The sequence below is a fragment of the Morus notabilis genome, unplaced genomic scaffold (assembly GCF_000414095.1).
Source record: "Morus notabilis unplaced genomic scaffold, ASM41409v2 Scaffold276, whole genome shotgun sequence".
Taxonomy (NCBI): Eukaryota; Viridiplantae; Streptophyta; class Magnoliopsida; order Rosales; family Moraceae; genus Morus; species Morus notabilis.
This window is the reverse complement of record NW_010361626.1, coordinates 861681-879343: the sequence shown is the minus strand read 5'-3', so window position 1 is coordinate 879343 and position 17663 is coordinate 861681. Positions and strand designations below refer to the sequence as shown.

Here is a 17663-nt window from a genome sequence, read left to right as displayed (position 1 = left end):
ATGGTCTTAAGCAGGCTCCTCGTGCCTGGTTTGATCACCTTAAGTCCGCTTTGCTTCACTGGGGTTTCACTAATGCTAAGTTTGACACTTCTCTCTTTGTGTACAAGGATTCTTCAGTTTTATTGTTGCTACTTGTTTGTGTGGGTGATATTCTAATCACTGGTAATCAGCCTTCTCTTATTGCTAAGCTGATCGCGGTGGTCAAGCTTCTGGATCTCAAGTTAGAGGTCAAGGACGAGGTCGTAATTACTGTAATGGAGGCCGTAGTTATTCTTCAGGCAATTCTAAGCCAATATGTCAGACCTTTGGCAAACAAGGCCATATAGCTGTTTCTTGCTGGCATCGAATGGATGAGAATTATCAAGGAGTTCAAGCTAGTTTACACAACTTGAACAAAGCTAAAGCATACTTTGCTACACCAGAAACTGTGATGGATCCAAGCTGGTACGCGGATAGTGGGGCAAAAATCATGTCACAGCGGATCTTGAGAATCTGACTCTCTTGATTTGATTAAAGACTTTTGCCCTTTAATGCCCCTATGGATTTGACGATCGATTTGTTTTTCATGATCTCTAATAAATAACTTGGTCCCACACACAAAGATCATATGTTCAAGACACGATAACAACTATGAATTAATAAGAACTACAACGGCTACAACATCAAAATCGACAGTATTTTATAGAACACATAGAATGATAGAAACAAAAATGGCCGAAGGCTGACATATCAATATGAAAACAACAATGACCTTAAAAACGACATCAACCAAAAAACCGACAAAATCCAAAATACGGGTGGGTCTGGTTTCCACTTAGCCTTACGTCTAATCTGTCTCAACGTTGGATCTCAATTTCATAGCCACAAGCCAACACCCAAAACGACCATTGGATAAACACTTGTTGCAGGTAGTACTTCTCTTGATTAATTTATATAATTTTAATTTGTCCCGTTTTCGTGAAGAAGAAAGAGTTGTTACTCACTGATCATGAAATTAATAAAGATATATTATCATGAGGCTAGTGGTTTTATTAGCAGCTATTCTCACTTTGGTTACCATAATTCATCTCTCTACTCCTTTTCATGCGACTGTAAGAATGGAAACTTATTGGTAATTCTCCTCTAATAATAATAATAATAATAATAATAATAACAATAATAATAATAATAATATTATTATTATTATTATTATCTCAACACAGCCTGCTCATTATGACAAGATAGCCGGTACTGTTGATCCGCAAATAGTAAGATATTAATAGATCAATTACAACAATAACAACAAGAATATTTGGCAAAATAACCTTGAGTAGCAACCTTGATAAAATAATGAGCTGAGAGAACATTATAATAATATTATTTGGCTACAATACACTTTTTAAGGCACTGCTTTAGACATCTATCAAGGGCAAATTCAGCTTCTTTGGCAAAGAATGGGAGCTGCCGGTTTTGTGCTGTATAACTGAGTTCTGCCAAATGACAATGAGCAAGAGCAAGGGCAATGACACAATGGTGATCTATTTTATACCACCTAGGACGTGGAAATTCCATAGATTTGTCATGGGAATTAGGAGAAGAAATGAACAAATTAGGATATTGGGGTTTAATTGCAAGAACTGGTGGTGCATTTGCAAAGAATTCAAGAGCTTGTACAACAACTATTTGCAGGATATTAATGCAGATGATGATCATGATAATTATCAGCAACAATTTGGTTTAAAATTCTTCACCGTTGTTTTATCAATATTAATCTAGCTTACGTATATCACAAGTGGATTTGAGGATCCAGGGGTTTATATATATAATAGCGGCCTTTTGCTAACAATTATATTTAATAACCTTAATATTTTTTTTTCTTGTTTTATTTTAGAAAATGAACATTTAACTCTTGAGAATTTACAGATTATATACTTTTTTTTTTTTTTAATGAGATTCTCCTCCAAAAACAGGAGGGAATTCATGTAAAGAATATTGAAAGCAAAAAATAAAAGATAGGGAGAATGTGTATATTCTTCCTTCCAGAAAGACAAATTAATCAATATTTTCCAGCCAGAGAAACATCCTTTCGCCCTAGTGGAATAAGACTGTTTTTATGCAAAAATTAGGTACCAATAGATAGGTTGATTTTTTTTCCTTTTTATTTTTTAAAGGGAAACTTGTACAAATTCATCAAGCAACGTCGTTTAATACATGCGATCAGATACAAGTACGGATTGCTTCCACCAATAACAATATTCTTTTCAACAGTTGTGATTCATTCCTTACATATCTGTTTAGATTGCAAATTCCTTCAAATTCTTTACCTTCTTAGAAATTCTTTTTAAATGCTCATATTACATGAAATAGAAACAGATCAACAAAATAACAGATTTCCACCAACACCCAATTACCACACCACCAAACAGACCCTTTCGTTTTTCAACCCTAATTTTTTTTATTTTAATTATAATGGTATTTAGATATTAGTTGTTAAATATTTTATTTTTTATGGTTGTGCGATTCCATCTAAAACAAAAATGTGTTTCAAAATTGTGTGGGTAAACCTAAAGATATATTATAGATCAAGGCACAACGTGTGTATGTTTCAAAGTCCGTGTTGCATGTAGTGGCATAGCTGGCGAGTTCATCAAATTTGTTTGTGTTAAGACATGATTGATCATATCTGATAATATAAAATTCTTTAAAAAAAATACTTTCTTCATGATACTAACTATTAGATTGAAGATAAAAATAAACACAATAGCCAATAAGAATCAACTATAAAATTTAATATAAATATTACTAAATAAAATTTATTTTTTAACAGTCGACGCGTTTAACTGACGTGAAAGTATTTCTAAATCGATTGACCGACGTGAAAGCATTTTCATGTCGGTTAACGTTTTAACACCAGTTAACTGTTAACTGGCATTGAAAGCTTGTATTTTTTGTCTCTCTTCCGTGTTAGTCAAAATGTTCCTAAATGTGAAAAGTTGTATTTTCTAATTCAAACATTCAAAATCTGGTTGAATAAACATGTGTCCCTTTTTCTTAAAGTTGCAATTTATACACCCTCTCCCGCGTTTCACACTTTCACAGTTTCAATTTCCTCGTTCTCCCACTCTCTCCCTGTTCTTTCAACTCGCTACCTCTCTCTTCAAGTCGTCAAAGGTGAAAGTAGACAAAGAAAAAAGAGTAATTTTAATACCTATAGCGAAACCTGCTTTTAATACTTTATATTTTTTTTTAACAATATTAAAAAAAAAATCTTATTAATACTTGAAGCTGATATTTATGCACCTAGTATCTTGTATTTTAATAATATTAAAAAAACATCTTGTTAATAGCTGAGATTTAAGACGTCCTTCTATTTAATTAAGTGGTGGAACAGATCAATAGTTGAGGTTAAATTATGCTCCTATTGCAAGGTCATTTAAGTCAACATTAGAGCTTGTATTTCTGTACTTTAAAATACAATTTACATTTCGAAAAAATAACATTAACATTAAAATTTAGTATTGCATAAAATGAATACTGCGCTATTATAATGATACACCCCTAAACATTAGTTTATTTTTAGAATTTGTTAATTAGTGGTGATAAAAGAAATAGTTAGTTAGTTTTTTGCGCCTATAAATATATAAGCTATCCTTGGCAAAAGGGAGATATGAATGAAATGAATTAGTTTTTCCTTTCCTTCTCTATTCTCACTAGCCCTTCCTCTATTTCTCATTTCTTGGAGTTTATGCTCACTCGAAGAGCGATTATCCGATCCGGCCACCGGAATCCATTCCGAGGGTCGTATCATATTTTGACACCAACATTAAAAAAAAAAAGGAAATACCAAAAAAAGAAAAAAGAAAAAAGAAACAAGACAAGAGACTCAGGTAACTATCATTCGATTGCTAGATCAGCCCAAACGTGAAAGATCTTAAAATTAAGTTTAAACTTTACATTACGTGCGACAGATCTATAGATTAGGCAAAAAAGCTGGAGATCAGTGGAACATAACAACTATGCAGGATATGTCACCGTAGCTTTTTCTGGAGAGCGCTTCCCTAATTAACGTCTCAGCTGCTTCTTGAGCGTCTTCCATGTCTTCAATTGAATTGTAGGCCTCCTGGTTTGACATCACCTGCACACAAAGAGACATCATTTGCACTTTTCTGTCTTTTAATTTCTTGGCAATTCTTCACCAAATTAACTCAATAAAAAATAGAGTTCTATAATATTTAAAAATCTTTAGTCGTGACATTTTATACTGACGTTTATGTATTCGGTTCCGAGTGTTACGTAACAACTATAGTTTGGAATGCATTTTAATTTTCTTTTTAGTTCTACAAGGATTAAAGTTAATATCAATGCAACCGAGGAGTTTTGACAAGGACTTGATACTGCAATTGATTCTTACTTTCCAAAAGCCGTCACTAGCCAAAATGATGAATTCGGTATCATCGTCGATATTTTCGACCTTAATATCCGGTTCAGATGTAATATGCTCCTTCAGTTTTGCATCGCCAAATGCCCTTGTCATCGCTAGCTGCCCATCCACGCGTGGAACGCTTCCTAAACATGTTCAATATATGCCAACAAAAATTTAAGAAATTAAGCCTACTGCTGAGAAAATTCTTACAAAATAATAGATTTGAAATGGACTGATGAACTCACCGGGCATTTCAGTCACAAATCCGCCTTTGCTCTCAACGAGTTCTTTTTCCTTTGTTGGTTCATGATCCACGCTGATCTGCTTTGCCTTGCCATTCCTGCACAAGACTGCTCGAGAATCGCCGGCGTTTGCTACGATTAGCTCTCTTTGATCAATTAGTATTGCGGTTACTGCAGTGGAACCTCCTCGCGAACCAACCACCTTTTTCAATATCTCATCGTCCGTAGCTTCATACGCTTTCCTCACTGCCTTCTTTGGGCTTGTCCAGAAGTCCGGCTGTTTTTTTACCAAAGTTTTAGAACTAGCTCCAAGTCTTCATAGCTTAAAAATTTGAAAAGAATGAATAAACAAACAGACCAACCAAAACACCAATGTCTTTTATACCTCACTTAGAATGTTGTCAAACAGACGACCTTGCAAGTATTCTGCAACGTCACGGCCAGAGTGGCCGTCGAAAATTGCATACAACCCCAACTCATAGCCGTCGATTTTCCTGTTTTCCGCCGCTATGTAATCTTCCATTCCATGGCCCATTTTTCCCTCTTGGAAACCAGATTTTCAAGTTCCTTATCATCATCCTCTTCATCCTGTGATCTCCATGGGGGCCGCCCTTGTTTCTCCCCAAAAAAAAACATGAGACTGCAGACTTCAGTCCTCAAAAATCTAATAGAAAGTCTCGTGTACTACTATACATAGAATAAGGACATGATTATTTTATCTTAGTTCTAAATAATAATAACTTACACGTGCAAAGAATTAACAATTAGAATATCTGTATTGAAACATTTCATCAAACATAGTGTACTCTCATGTAAATAAGAAGAGTGATGTTTTTGTGTTTTGTTTCTGCAGGGTATTGCAAGTGACAGTTGGAGATTTTATATATACAATGAAAAAATATATAAAAATTGAATGTTTAACTCAAAGCTTATACATGTTCAACTTATGGAGAGTAATTTACACCTTTCTTATATACCTTTATTTCATCGGAGTGGACATCATATCCAGATCTCTGTTTGCTCAGTTTGTTCATCTACACAACATATATCTTAAATAGTGAGGAAATGTCAAAGTTGTTACAAAGGAAGAGCTTTAAAATATCACACTATAGGTATTTAATTAAAGAAATTAGTAACAGGGGTTGGTAAATCCTCATTATGGGAAACTGGAAAACAACCCCATAGGTGTTAAATCCTCATTATGGAGATCAGTTTTGCAACGTCCACATTGAAGGGAGGATTTATTGGTTTCATTGGTTTCTTTCAATCATAACTATTAAAGTTGTGGAGTCTAATTATAGCCATAAACCCTAGTTTCTCTTATATATATAAAGTGGAGCGCCGATTTTAAGAAAAATGATAGAAGTTAGAGAAAAATAAGGAGAATTAAGAGGTACATGATTTTCACCAGAAATTATTTGCGGCGGCCGAAAATAATTAGCCCTGACATAGTAATATAGAGTTGTTTGATTTTATGAACTGCCTATAAATTTTATATATTGTTGTTTGATTTTCTTCAACGATTTTATTGCTCTTAGAAATACAAAATTAATGCGTGTAACACTCAACTATAGTTATTGAACTTGAATTTTATTTTTACTGTCAAATAATGGACTAGTCTTGCTAAAATGATCTAATTAAGCAATGATTTGATTGGACTACATTCCTAAACTCCTCTGCAGATTCCTAAAGTATACAGAATAATCAACCAATTTTAGTGTCTCGACTATGACTCAAAGTAGTTTTCGTACTAGTGAAAAGTAGTAAGAGTTTCCACAGAAAAAAGAAAAGCCACATTATATAGCACCACAAGTATTACGATTTATTGGGAGTTTCTCCGAGTCTTACATTAGATCGGATCTGAGTTTCTAGCGAAAAAAGAAGAGCCACATTATATAGCACCACAAGTATTACAGAATTTCTCTGATAGGAGAGTCTTATAAATAACTGTTAAATCTGATTAAAATTAAATTTGATTAAAAAAAATGCCGAATCTAATGACTGAAACTAGAAAATTATTGGTATTTTATCTCTTCTGATTCTACTAAAGAAGAATCCCAGATTTATTTGATCGACCATCATACATATACATATGCTCAATATATACCACGTCGCTAAATCGACACAAACAAGGAATATCATTTCCAACCATGTAATCAAGAATGATGAAAGAGAGATTATATATATACCTTTAGCTCCTTCGATATCTCTTCAGAAGAATGTCTTGTGGTACTCTGCAGTAGCAACATCAAACTTCAGACGACTAAATATAAAATTTACTATATATTACAATGTAAATGACATTATAGTTTCCCAAATTCAAAGTTATTACGCACAAATGAAACTAACCACCTATTACCGATAGAGGCTTCTTTTCTTTTTCTTCTCTTTTCCAATTATCATTGGGTTGATTATAGCACTCGAAAGAGTAATAACATACCTCCACTTCAGTGATTTAATCTGTTAACTTCTATTCAAATTAGTCAAATAAGGAAACAATGACACCAAATAACATGTATATAGAAGATAAAAAGCATTAAACAAAAAGGAGCAGAAAACAAAAGCGGTTGTGTTATATATTCCACGAACACGGTGTAAGATCATGCAAAAGACACGTGACATATGATCAGAAAAAAAAATACCTGCTCTGCACCATGCACCGCTTGAGAGTTGATTACAAGTGGCAACTTGTTTTGTAGCCACCGATCCGCTTTCATGTCTGAGATTGTTACAAGAGATTTCCAACAAAGATCATTCTCTGTTATCTACAATTTGTCAGTCTACTGGTTTAATATCCTTACAAGGACTATTAGGTTTTGGATTGCTTTTACAATTCTTAAAAGTATTTTGCACAAAAATTTATGTAACTCTAGTATTTTGTGCAAATCTATGTAACTATGGTGTCTAGTTAAAAGATTGAAAAACACTTGCACAAACATCAATACACTTTTTAAGTTACTTGAAGAATTTGAAATTTGCAGCTTTAAAATTTTGTTTTTGCTTCTAACTTTTATTTAAAGTAAAAATAATAATTCTCTTAAAAGCACTCCAATTCGAAACTCACCCATGATCCGGTGATTTGAGTGGTGTAAATGTAAAATTTATACATTTGTGATTTGAGTGTCATGAATATAGAGATGACATCTTCAAGTGGTGTTTCTATATTTTTCACTCTATTCTTTTAGGCTTAATCTTTTTAGAAAGGCTCCACAATGTTCTTAGTTAAAGTTCCGCAAAAAAAAAAAGTTCTTAAAGTCAAGAACATTCCAGGAAGTTCTACTATCTAGAACATTCTATTGAGTCCTAAAGATTTTAGAAGCATCAAGATCTGATCTAGTTCATTTTAAGTCTTTTGGAATCTCTAAAATCCTCTACAGTGATCTCTATAAGCTATGCGAATGCTCTGGAATGTTCTAAAAGATTAGAGACATGAACTACTAGCAGAATTTCCTAGTTCACGTACATTTGTTAGATAACATACTAGAAGGTTAGTTTACTACAACGACTACCCCACCAAATGAGATTAACAAATTAAAATTATTTATTTTTTTCACAAACCACCATCATAATTTTCACAATTTTCTTTTCTTGAATTTGGGACTGAAGAGATCACAACTAATCTACAACTTAAACCATCTTATCTTCACACTTGAAGCACAAATCATGCCCGACGGGACTTATATTGCATAGTATATTTTATAAATGAACGGAAATTTTCACAAGTAATTTACTATATATAATGTATCAAACACTCCTAGATTACATTTTCATGGCAATACATCAAACATTGCTACATTTTTCTATACATTTATTCAAACAATTTTCTAGCTCGATGTTGATTTCTTTGCCTCCAGATCGCTGAGAATCGTAGAGGTGATCCTGTGGTGTGAGCAAATGACAAGCGACGTAAGCAATAAGCCTAGGACATTCATGATCTACAAGCGACGAGCAGTACTTAAACACAAAAGAACTACTCCAACGAACTCTAACTGTGCCTTCACTCTATTACTGGAAGACCTAACAACTCTAAGAACAAAGAACAGACTAGAAAGAAAAGCAAAGCTCCGAAAATTTGCTGCACTGAAATGGTTGAAGAGAGCCTCTTTATATAGGCTGCGGGAAAAGGGTGTTACACAAACATGCCATTAATCTGAATACATTCTGGAATAATGAGGATTTAACCAAATTAATTCCTTTGGTTATAACCATAGGAATTCTGAGTTAAATTGCCCCTTTTGCAGTTTCTCCAAATCCGAATTTAAAAAAAAGTTTGCAGAAAATAGCATGTCAACAAAAAAATGAAGAAAATAGCAATCTATGTCCTCCCAATCTCTCTTCCTCTCCTCCCCACGTCTCTCTTTCTCTCCTCTCGATCTCTCTCTATCTCTCTCTCTCACGTGATCACAGGAGATACAAATCTTGTCAACCACATTGACTCCGGTGATGGGAACATATTTTGAGAGGTAAGGTAGATAAAAAAAAATCATTTAAAACATAACATAATACGTATGAGAAAATGTAGCTGAGAATGTCATAAGAAAAAAAAAAGATTATTTAAGTACGTAGGGACTCATGAAGAAGGAAAAAAAAAACTACTTCAACACGGACAAATTAGAGAATAGGTGTTTTTGGGAAATTAGAAATTATCAGTACGCTACTTTTCGAACCACATAACCTTTTAGCATATCTTCTCAATTTCTGCAAAACACGGTACTCTTGTCATTCGCTTTTACGTGCCATTATTATGACAGAAACATGTCAAAAATTAAACATTATGCAAACATAACAGACTTAAATAAACTCAAACGGTGCAGAAGCATTCTCTACTCCGTCGAGAGTTTTCTTTTTCTTTTATATTCTTTTTGTCCACGTAACCGAATTCTGATTTATAGAAATTTGCAGGCTTGGTCTAGCGCTAGAATTTGGATCGCAAGAAATTTATAACGCCGTTGTCCACTTGAAATGACTTGACAAGAATGTCGCTAGAAATATCCGGCGCAGACCCAAACACTGCTTTTGCAATGCTAATAACTCCCGGATTTCGGCTACTGAAGGCCGCAATGGCAGCGGCGTTGGGAGAGCCAACATTTCTTTGGTAATGGATGAGCCCGGCCGTGAAAACAAACGCGTCACCCTTCTGTAGAATTTTGGTAATCTGCCGGTTTTCCGGGTTGGCCGTCACAAATCCGACCTCCAGGGTTCCTTCCAAAACCGTAAGTATCTCCGATGCGTGTGAGGGTGGTTGATCCCGCATGGCGCGTAGTCGATTCGAGCAAGTGAGATGCCGAGAGAGTTGAGATCCGGAATCTGAGATGATGTTACGGGTTTTATTTTTGATCCAAGAGGGTTTGTGATCTAGAAGAAGTCTTCTGGCTCGACTAGACTTGGATCCTTGTATGCCAAACCGTCCCACTAGAGCTGCGTTAATGTTGTGCCGTGGTAAGAGAGTAAGTGTTATTAGATCAAATGAAATAAGGACATAATGAGAAATCTTCATTATTTTTTTTTTAAAATTTTTTTAGGGGGAAATCTTCATGATTTTAGCATCCAATATTATCGTTGATTAATTAGCGAAATAGTTAAATAAAAAAGCTAAAAATATTCAAACAAATATTCCAACCAAACAAATACTTCAATTATATTTTGAGAGTTTTTTATTCTTTAAGATTGTTAAATGATATAAAACGAGCTGTACTATATATTGTTGTCTTTTAATTCTTAAAGGAAAAAAAAAAGGAGTACCTGGGTAGGAAATGGAAAAATGAATTATGATAGATCTTTGTCTTACCGTCGTCGGATGTGTATCAAAAATTAATTGTTTTACATATTCTTTTTCATTGTGATATAATTTTAATCAGATTCAACGGTCAGAAATGTACACTACTACCGGTATAAGGCCTTACTGTATATGTACCCCTAAAAATATATATATATATATATATATATATATATATCACACTTTTCAATGAGTCCAAAAATGTGTGAATATCAAATTGTCTATAACTCTATGTTGTGGTATGCATTAGGCAGGGCACATATATGATATATGACTACGTATATATCATTGCTGTATATCGTTTCTCCGGCACTCTTATGTGATTAATGAAACTGTTGGAACTGATTTAGGTTCTACAAAATTAATCCTACCAGCAGTCCCACACATGGAAATAGCATGCTCAAATAATTGACAACCCCTGTGATTGCATTGATATCTAAACTTTTACGAAGACCTAAAGTGTACAATTGACATTCCAAGTAAAACACCAATGAAAGTGATAGAAATGATGCTGTATAAGATAAGTACAGAATTTTGCTTGAGACAAAAGCTTCTTTGTACCTTGAAAGGCAACAGACAAGAGTACTAGTACTTTAATCCCCAACAAGAACATTAATATAGTGGGGGCCATTTGGGGTAATGAAGGTTATGATCATTTTCTGAAGTAGATCAAAGGAAACAATGGAAATTACTATAGAAGGTTAGAAAAGAGAACATGCGCATCTTATACCTTTTATAGGCACAAGTTTTAAAAATTTGGGAGGCTTAGAGGAGCAAAAATGGCATCATAAGATATCTAAAATGGTCATGTTTTTTATATCTATAGGATGTCAAAGACCGCGTGAGGTTACAGTTCTATTACAGTTTGCTCATGCAAACAGGCATATTATGATTGTTTAATATCTTTCTAGTATGTGTTCTTCATATATGTCGTGAATTCTTCTTCAAAATACCTCTTTTTGCCACTTATATTGGTTCAATACGCATTTTTTTTCTTCTTTTTAATAGAAAAATGTTGTTCCTTTCATGATCTATTATCTCCAAGAACTTGATCATGATGATATTAACCTAATTGGCTAATTAACTTTTACCATAACTGAGATAATTTAATAGTTTTTTGTTCATTCATTCAAAGGAGGCAATCTAGTCCAAATGGAAAACTACAACTATGCATAATTGGAAAATACAAATTAAATCCTGTACCATGAGGAAGCCTTGACAGAGCTATATATATAATATTTAGAGCAATCACCAATTGTGTTACAATAACAATCTTCTATATGAAAGACAAAAAAAAGAAAATAATGAAAATTTCCTGTAGACACAATTACAATATTTCACCTCTAAGCCAATTATAATAATTATTCACTTTTAATCTAATCACATACATACTATACTAGTACATAAATGATTAAACCAAAAGCTAGTATTTCAGCAATCATTGTAACCCTTTTCACTTCTTTTGTTTGCTAACAATATTATCATGCTCTGCATTCTCTAAAACTTGGACTTAAGGTAACCAACAACACCCTTGTCAAGTTGGAAAGATCTCACCAAAACATCATCATCCATTTCCGGAACAGATCCAAACACAGCTCCAGCAATAATAACAACACCAGGATTTTGGCTACTAAGAGCTGCAATGGCCACGGCATTGCCAGGTCCCACATTCTTCTGGTAATGGACTAGACCAATGGGAAACACAAACACATCGCCCTTGTGCAAAACTTTTGTGATCCGACGGTTCTCGGGGCTTGATGTGACAAACCCGACTTCAAGGCTTCCATCAAGGACCGTCAAGATCTCCGATGCCCGGGGATGAGTGTGGGGAGGGTTGACTCCTCCTCGGCCGTAGTCAACGCGAACGAGTGAAATCCCAAGAGTGTTTAGTCCAGGAATTTCGGATACAGCCACTGGGGTTATGGCTGACCCAAGCGGGTTGGATGTGTTCCCTGATTGATTAAAACCGCTGAAGGAAAAATCGTCGGCTTGAACTGCCTTTGGATCCTTACAAGGTAGACCATTCATTAGCACTGCCAATCCAATTCACAAGTCAATATGGTTTAAGCAATATTTTGGTTTCAATTTTTCGTGTGACTTGAATTTTTATCTTAGTCTTTGTTCCAATGGTACATATGTCCTGGTCAATTATTTAGTACACATATATAGTGTCTTTGTTCCACTAATGGAGCTAAAATTTTTAATAAATATAAAAGAACCTCCTTTTTATAGTAATAAAATTATCCTTTCAGACAATCGATCCTTCTATATTTCTTCTTATTTGTCATTTTTTTAGTTGGCTACTTAATCTTATAAAATTAGGAAAAAGAAAAAAAATTTATCTTTTACCAATTATAATCTATTTCCACAAAGCCATCCCTAATCCCAATTTTGACTGCATTTAACATCAGCATGTAAAACAGATTTTTCTTTTTCTTTTTTTTTTTGGCATAACACTGTTGCTTTTATAATTCTTGATAAGGTAAGGTTGGTCATTTCATGTCACGATTAATTTAAAGGAAGCTTTTGTAAGTGTATCCTATTAAACTCCGGATGCAAGCTTTGTGCATAAGTTTTACTATGTATAGGAGAAAGAGAAAACGTATAAAGAGGAAGCTAAACATCAGAAAGGATAGAGAATATACCTTGAACTGTTGGGTCTGCAACGCAGAAATCTTGCAGTGGATTTTGGTCAGAAGCTAAACCTAGGACTGATAAAGATATAGCCACAAGCACAAAAACGACGTCGTAATATGGAGTTCCCATTTCTATAAGTTTTTCAACAACTCAAAGAGGTTGCTCCAAAGGTGTGGAAGATCAAAATTTATAGCTTGTTTATATATATATATATGTGTGTATAATTATAATACAAAGACAAAGCGACAAATTGGAGAAGCTATATATGTATAGAGCAATTACTATGGCGTTAATAGAATAAAAAAGTAGGGTTCTTCAAACCAACCCCACTTTCATGGTCTCTCGCAGACAGCAATTCCCTTGACCGCGTGCTTGGACAACAATATAATGAACACGTTTTTGCTCATGGAAACGTGCATAGTGGTTTTGGGTCTTCAAAGTGGCCAATGCTAATATCTTTGTCCATGACCAACATGTTAAGATATAGGGGAACACACTACTTATGGTTTTTCTCCACGCCGACTTGGAGAAGTTTTGATCTATTGCTGAAATTAAAAAAAACAAACAAACAAAAGTTCTAATGCATTTAGTTTAAATGTAATAAGTTAATAGGATACTAGTTTAATTAATAGGATAGAGGATTAGGAATTTTCTAGTGGACGTGAATTAAACCAAAATTTTGAACTAGAACTTAATGAGTGCGTTTGGAATTGGTTTTAAAATGATTTTGTTTTCAATAAAAAGTAAAAGTGAGATTGTTTTGAGAATTATTCTGCAACTAATTATGAAATTAAGTTTGGTTGGTTTTTTAAAAGATTGTTTTGAGTATAATAAAAAAGTAAAATCGTGTTTATTAATTAATATATTATAATATTGTTGATAAGCACTAAAAAATGAAAACAGAAAAGTGAAAACAACTTTCAACTGTTTTCTAATTCCTTCACAAAAATTATTCTCACTATTTTCGTTTTTAAAACATTTGCTAAACAATCGTCCTTTCGTTTTTATTTTCATTTTTACTTCTCGAAATATGTGAAAACCGTTTTAAAAAACGGTTCCAAACCAGCACAATATTTCAACCATCTCTTTTAAAGTGTTTTTATACTACTTTTACTTAATTTTAATGTAATTATTTCCAGTTCACTTTTTAAAGTTTACAATCCCTAGCTAAAGTAGTGAACTTATATAATAATGTCATTGGCTTTAGTGCTATAGGGCTTTTCATCTCAGTAGCTTGGAAGTATCAATAGGTTGTATGTCTAACAATCCATACGTGTGCTCAATATATGGTGCACCTATTGGGTTTTCGTTATTGGAACTTGTTACGTAAATCTCTCTCCTTTTTGTGTTCATTCAGAATTAATGGTAGATTTGATATCTTTGTTTAGAGTTGAGTCTACTCGTGTGTTGGCATCATTCACGTCAATATTAGTATTTTTATATTTTTTATTTCTTATTATTTTTTTCATTAAAAAAAAAAAAGAATATGTAAGCCAATACAAGTATGGGGTTGGACCCACGGGTAACCAAGATCCATCCTTATATAAATGTCGAGTCAGATCGAAACTACCCTATATTGTGTAAGGCACCCAGAACAAAACATTTTAATAAATAATAATTCGAGCTTTGTTACAGTAAAAAGCTTTAGAAACAATCATATCTAACTTTTTTACTACAATAAAAAGTTTTCACATAAAGTCACATCTCAACTCGAATTAAAAACTCGAATCAGCGAACTAAACGGGCCCTAAAATTCTCACAAACAAGCCCGAAACTTTTTTGTTTACTAAATTCTCGCGGGATATATTTGTTTATTTACATAGTTACAACCGTACAAATTACAATTAGGTTACTAATTTTCAGAATTACTGCTACAAGTGTTTCATAGTTATAAAAATATAAATGCAACTATGCCCCCATTTGTTTTATAAGTTTGAATTATTATATTAATTTTTTTATTATAATATTTTTTCTCATAAAATTTAAATTTATGTTCAAATCTATGAACCGTATATGACAATTTTTTTTTTTTTGCTATGTGCTTGTAGGTGCATGTGGTGTAGTTAATGTGATGATTTGGTTGTGTTTATTTGTTGTTCTTCTCAATGATGGCATTATGTAAATTTAATAATATTCTAATTCTCAGGTTAGTAATTCCCATTTCTTATTTATTATTTTATTTGAGAACAGCTTTGCAAAAAGTTAAGGAGAATATGAAGAAATGATGAAGCGTTGGCGCTACTGTTAAAGTCATTTTAGCGTAACCAGAAAGTAATCAGAAAATACATTAGTAAACTGGCTGAAACTTGTGTGAATGCTAGCTAGAATTTAAAAAGACAAACCAAAATATTAAATCAAAGAACACATATTAGGAAAGATATAAATCTATACTTGCTTTATTTAGCATATGAAAGTAAGTTGAGCAAAGACAAGAGTAAATTAACTAAAAATCAAAAGCATATATACTTACATAATATTTAATAATAATTATTAATAGAAACGTAATTATTAAAAATTCGTCGTGCTCCACATTTTTTATTACTAAAGGCCCGTTCACTTCACTGATTCGAGTTTATAATTTGAGTTGAGATGTGATTTTGTGTGAGAGCTTTTTACTGTAGTAAAAAAGTTAGATGTGACTATTTTTGAGAGCTTTTTACTGTAACAAAATTCAAATTTTAAACTCGAATCGGCGAAATAAACGGGGCTAATATTGAAGGTCTTTTGGTGGACAACTAATGAATGCAACGCCGTGGCCCTAGATTCAAAATGACCAATCATTCTGTCCAACGATGATTGCCTATATTTGCTACGAGAAAGTACTTATATTTTATCAAGCATAGCAATTTTTTTTTCCTTTTAGAAATTATGATTCATTTCGAACAAGAGGCAATCTGTGAGTTGATCACATCCTCCTATATGGCTGCGTCAAATACATAAAAAGAATGGAGGACGGCCATACTGTGTATTGGAGGTCCAAGAGAACATCTAATGATAGTTTTTTCCTTTTTTATTGTTATTACGACGTCCCTAAAAGTGCATGATCAAAAGTTAATGCTCTGATTTACGTGAAATAAAATCCATGAGATAAAATTATAATTATGAAAATATTATCGAATATCTACTATATCTTAAAGGATTAAATGAATTTAGTGATTTGATATCGGTAAGTAATAAGAAATATACTTTCTAGTTTTTGTGCATGCTTCTTTATGACAATTGTGGTTATAAATAATTAAAGAGTTTAGTACAAATGAGAGATACAAAATACGTTAAATTTCTGTCAGATTTTTTCTCTCTCTGTACTATTCTTTTGTTGAGTTCTTGAGTCATGAATTTTCGTGATTGTTCAAGTATTATTCTGAAAAAACCACACACATCGTGAACACTCAAGAACAAAACTATAATTGTGTTCATGAATTGTGGTTCATAGAGTGCAAATGATGTTTTTAGGTATGGAATATCGTGAGGCTAACTATCATGTGACGAATCCTATATATGCTTTTAAGTTTTTCTATCCCTCTATGTTCAATTGGTATATATTATTGTTAGGTCCGTTTTTATCGTTGGTGTCACAGAGAGTGTTATAACACTTTACTGTAACACTGTTTTAACAAAAAATTTGAAACTAAACCAGCAAAACAGCAATGCAGGAAAATAATGCAGAAACATAAAGGACACCGAAAAATGATATCGCAGTTCGGTGCGCACACCTACTCTGCGGGGCCACACCCAGACAGTGATCAATCCACTAAGTTCAGAAGATTACAAAGGACCGAACGGTCTTACACACTCAACAACTCCCTCATTGACAATGTCGCCATTGCCTAGAATCTCCTTAGGAAGCTTGATCAGCAAGCACCACTCGACTTGACGATTTCCTCCTGAAACCAAAGAAATCTTCTCCCGAAGAGCCAACTCAAAAGTGTTCGAACAATTCGTCCCAACACCTCAAACGACGCTTAACATGACAATCTCATTCTGACATGAACGCAAGCAACTTTTCTGTTTTCAGCACTCTCTCTGCACAACACGTTCTGCCATTCTCTTTTTGCATTACACCGGCCTCAAGCCTCAAGATCACCAACAATCAATTCTCCAAAATTCCACTCTTGATTTTCAGCAATCAAGTCCTTTGATTTGCAGCCAATAAACATGACAGCAAGACTTTACTTAAGAGGGCCACCAATTTATAATGCCAACTAATCTTACAACTAATTTACCAAAAATAAGCCAACACAAAATATACTAACAATTATAAAAGAAATTAATAATTATAATGATAACAACAACAACGAGAGCAACAGAACGATAATAATAAGAAAGTGTCCAAAGCATTTAGAAAACTCAACTACACGATGCATCCAAACAACACTCACATTTCTTAATATCCTAAGAAATTTCAAACCAATTACACTGACAAATGACAAGTGACTAAATTGTAACCGGATAAAGAATGCAACCTAAAACGTTTACCATGTTCTTTTTCTCAAGCAATATGGAAACAAACAAATAACCTAGACCAACCAAAACAAACATTAGGGAAATAAATCTTGGCCACACTTCCATCTTTGCCACAACTTAAAAATATGGACATCAAAGCCCT

General features: G+C 33.5%; 2 protein-coding genes and 1 pseudogene across 2 annotated transcripts; all 3 read right to left on the bottom strand.

Moving 5' to 3' along the window:
- Positions 1-3976: 3976 nt before the first annotated feature.
- On the bottom strand, positions 3977-7361 carry LOC21408659 (probable protein phosphatase 2C 28). The gene is made up of 7 exons (XM_010100242.2): positions 7287-7361; positions 6834-6878; positions 5622-5678; positions 5030-5185; positions 4648-4921; positions 4391-4545; positions 3977-4114 (listed from the first exon to the last, which is right to left on the bottom strand). The coding sequence occupies exons 1-7, from the start codon at positions 7359-7361 to the stop codon at positions 3977-3979; spliced, it is 900 nt and encodes a 299-aa protein (XP_010098544.2).
- Positions 7362-9559: 2198 nt separating this feature from the next.
- On the bottom strand, positions 9560-11051 carry LOC21408658 (annotated as a pseudogene).
- A 629-nt stretch (positions 11052-11680) lies between these two features.
- LOC21411524 (putative germin-like protein 2-1) lies at positions 11681-13270 on the bottom strand. The gene is made up of 2 exons (XM_024167070.1): positions 13066-13270; positions 11681-12453 (listed from the first exon to the last, which is right to left on the bottom strand). The coding sequence occupies exons 1-2, from the start codon at positions 13184-13186 to the stop codon at positions 11918-11920; spliced, it is 657 nt and encodes a 218-aa protein (XP_024022838.1). The 5' UTR covers positions 13187-13270; the 3' UTR covers positions 11681-11917.
- Positions 13271-17663: the final 4393 nt, after the last annotated feature.

Coding starts and splice junctions, on each gene's coding strand:
- LOC21408659 (XM_010100242.2), bottom strand. CDS start 7,361: ATGAAAGCGGATCGGTGGCTACAAAACAAGTTGCCACTTGTAATCAAC. Junction 4,922..5,029: donor TTGACAACATTCTAAGTGAG/GTATAAAAGACA, acceptor GTAAAAAAACAG/CCGGACTTCTGGACAAGCCC. Junction 4,115..4,390: donor CTAGTGACGGCTTTTGGAAA/GTAAGAATCAAT, acceptor CTTTGTGTGCAG/GTGATGTCAAACCAGGAGGC.
- LOC21411524 (XM_024167070.1), bottom strand. CDS start 13,186: ATGGGAACTCCATATTACGACGTCGTTTTTGTGCTTGTGGCTATATCT. Junction 12,454..13,065: donor TGCAGACCCAACAGTTCAAG/GTATATTCTCTA, acceptor TTGGATTGGCAG/TGCTAATGAATGGTCTACCT.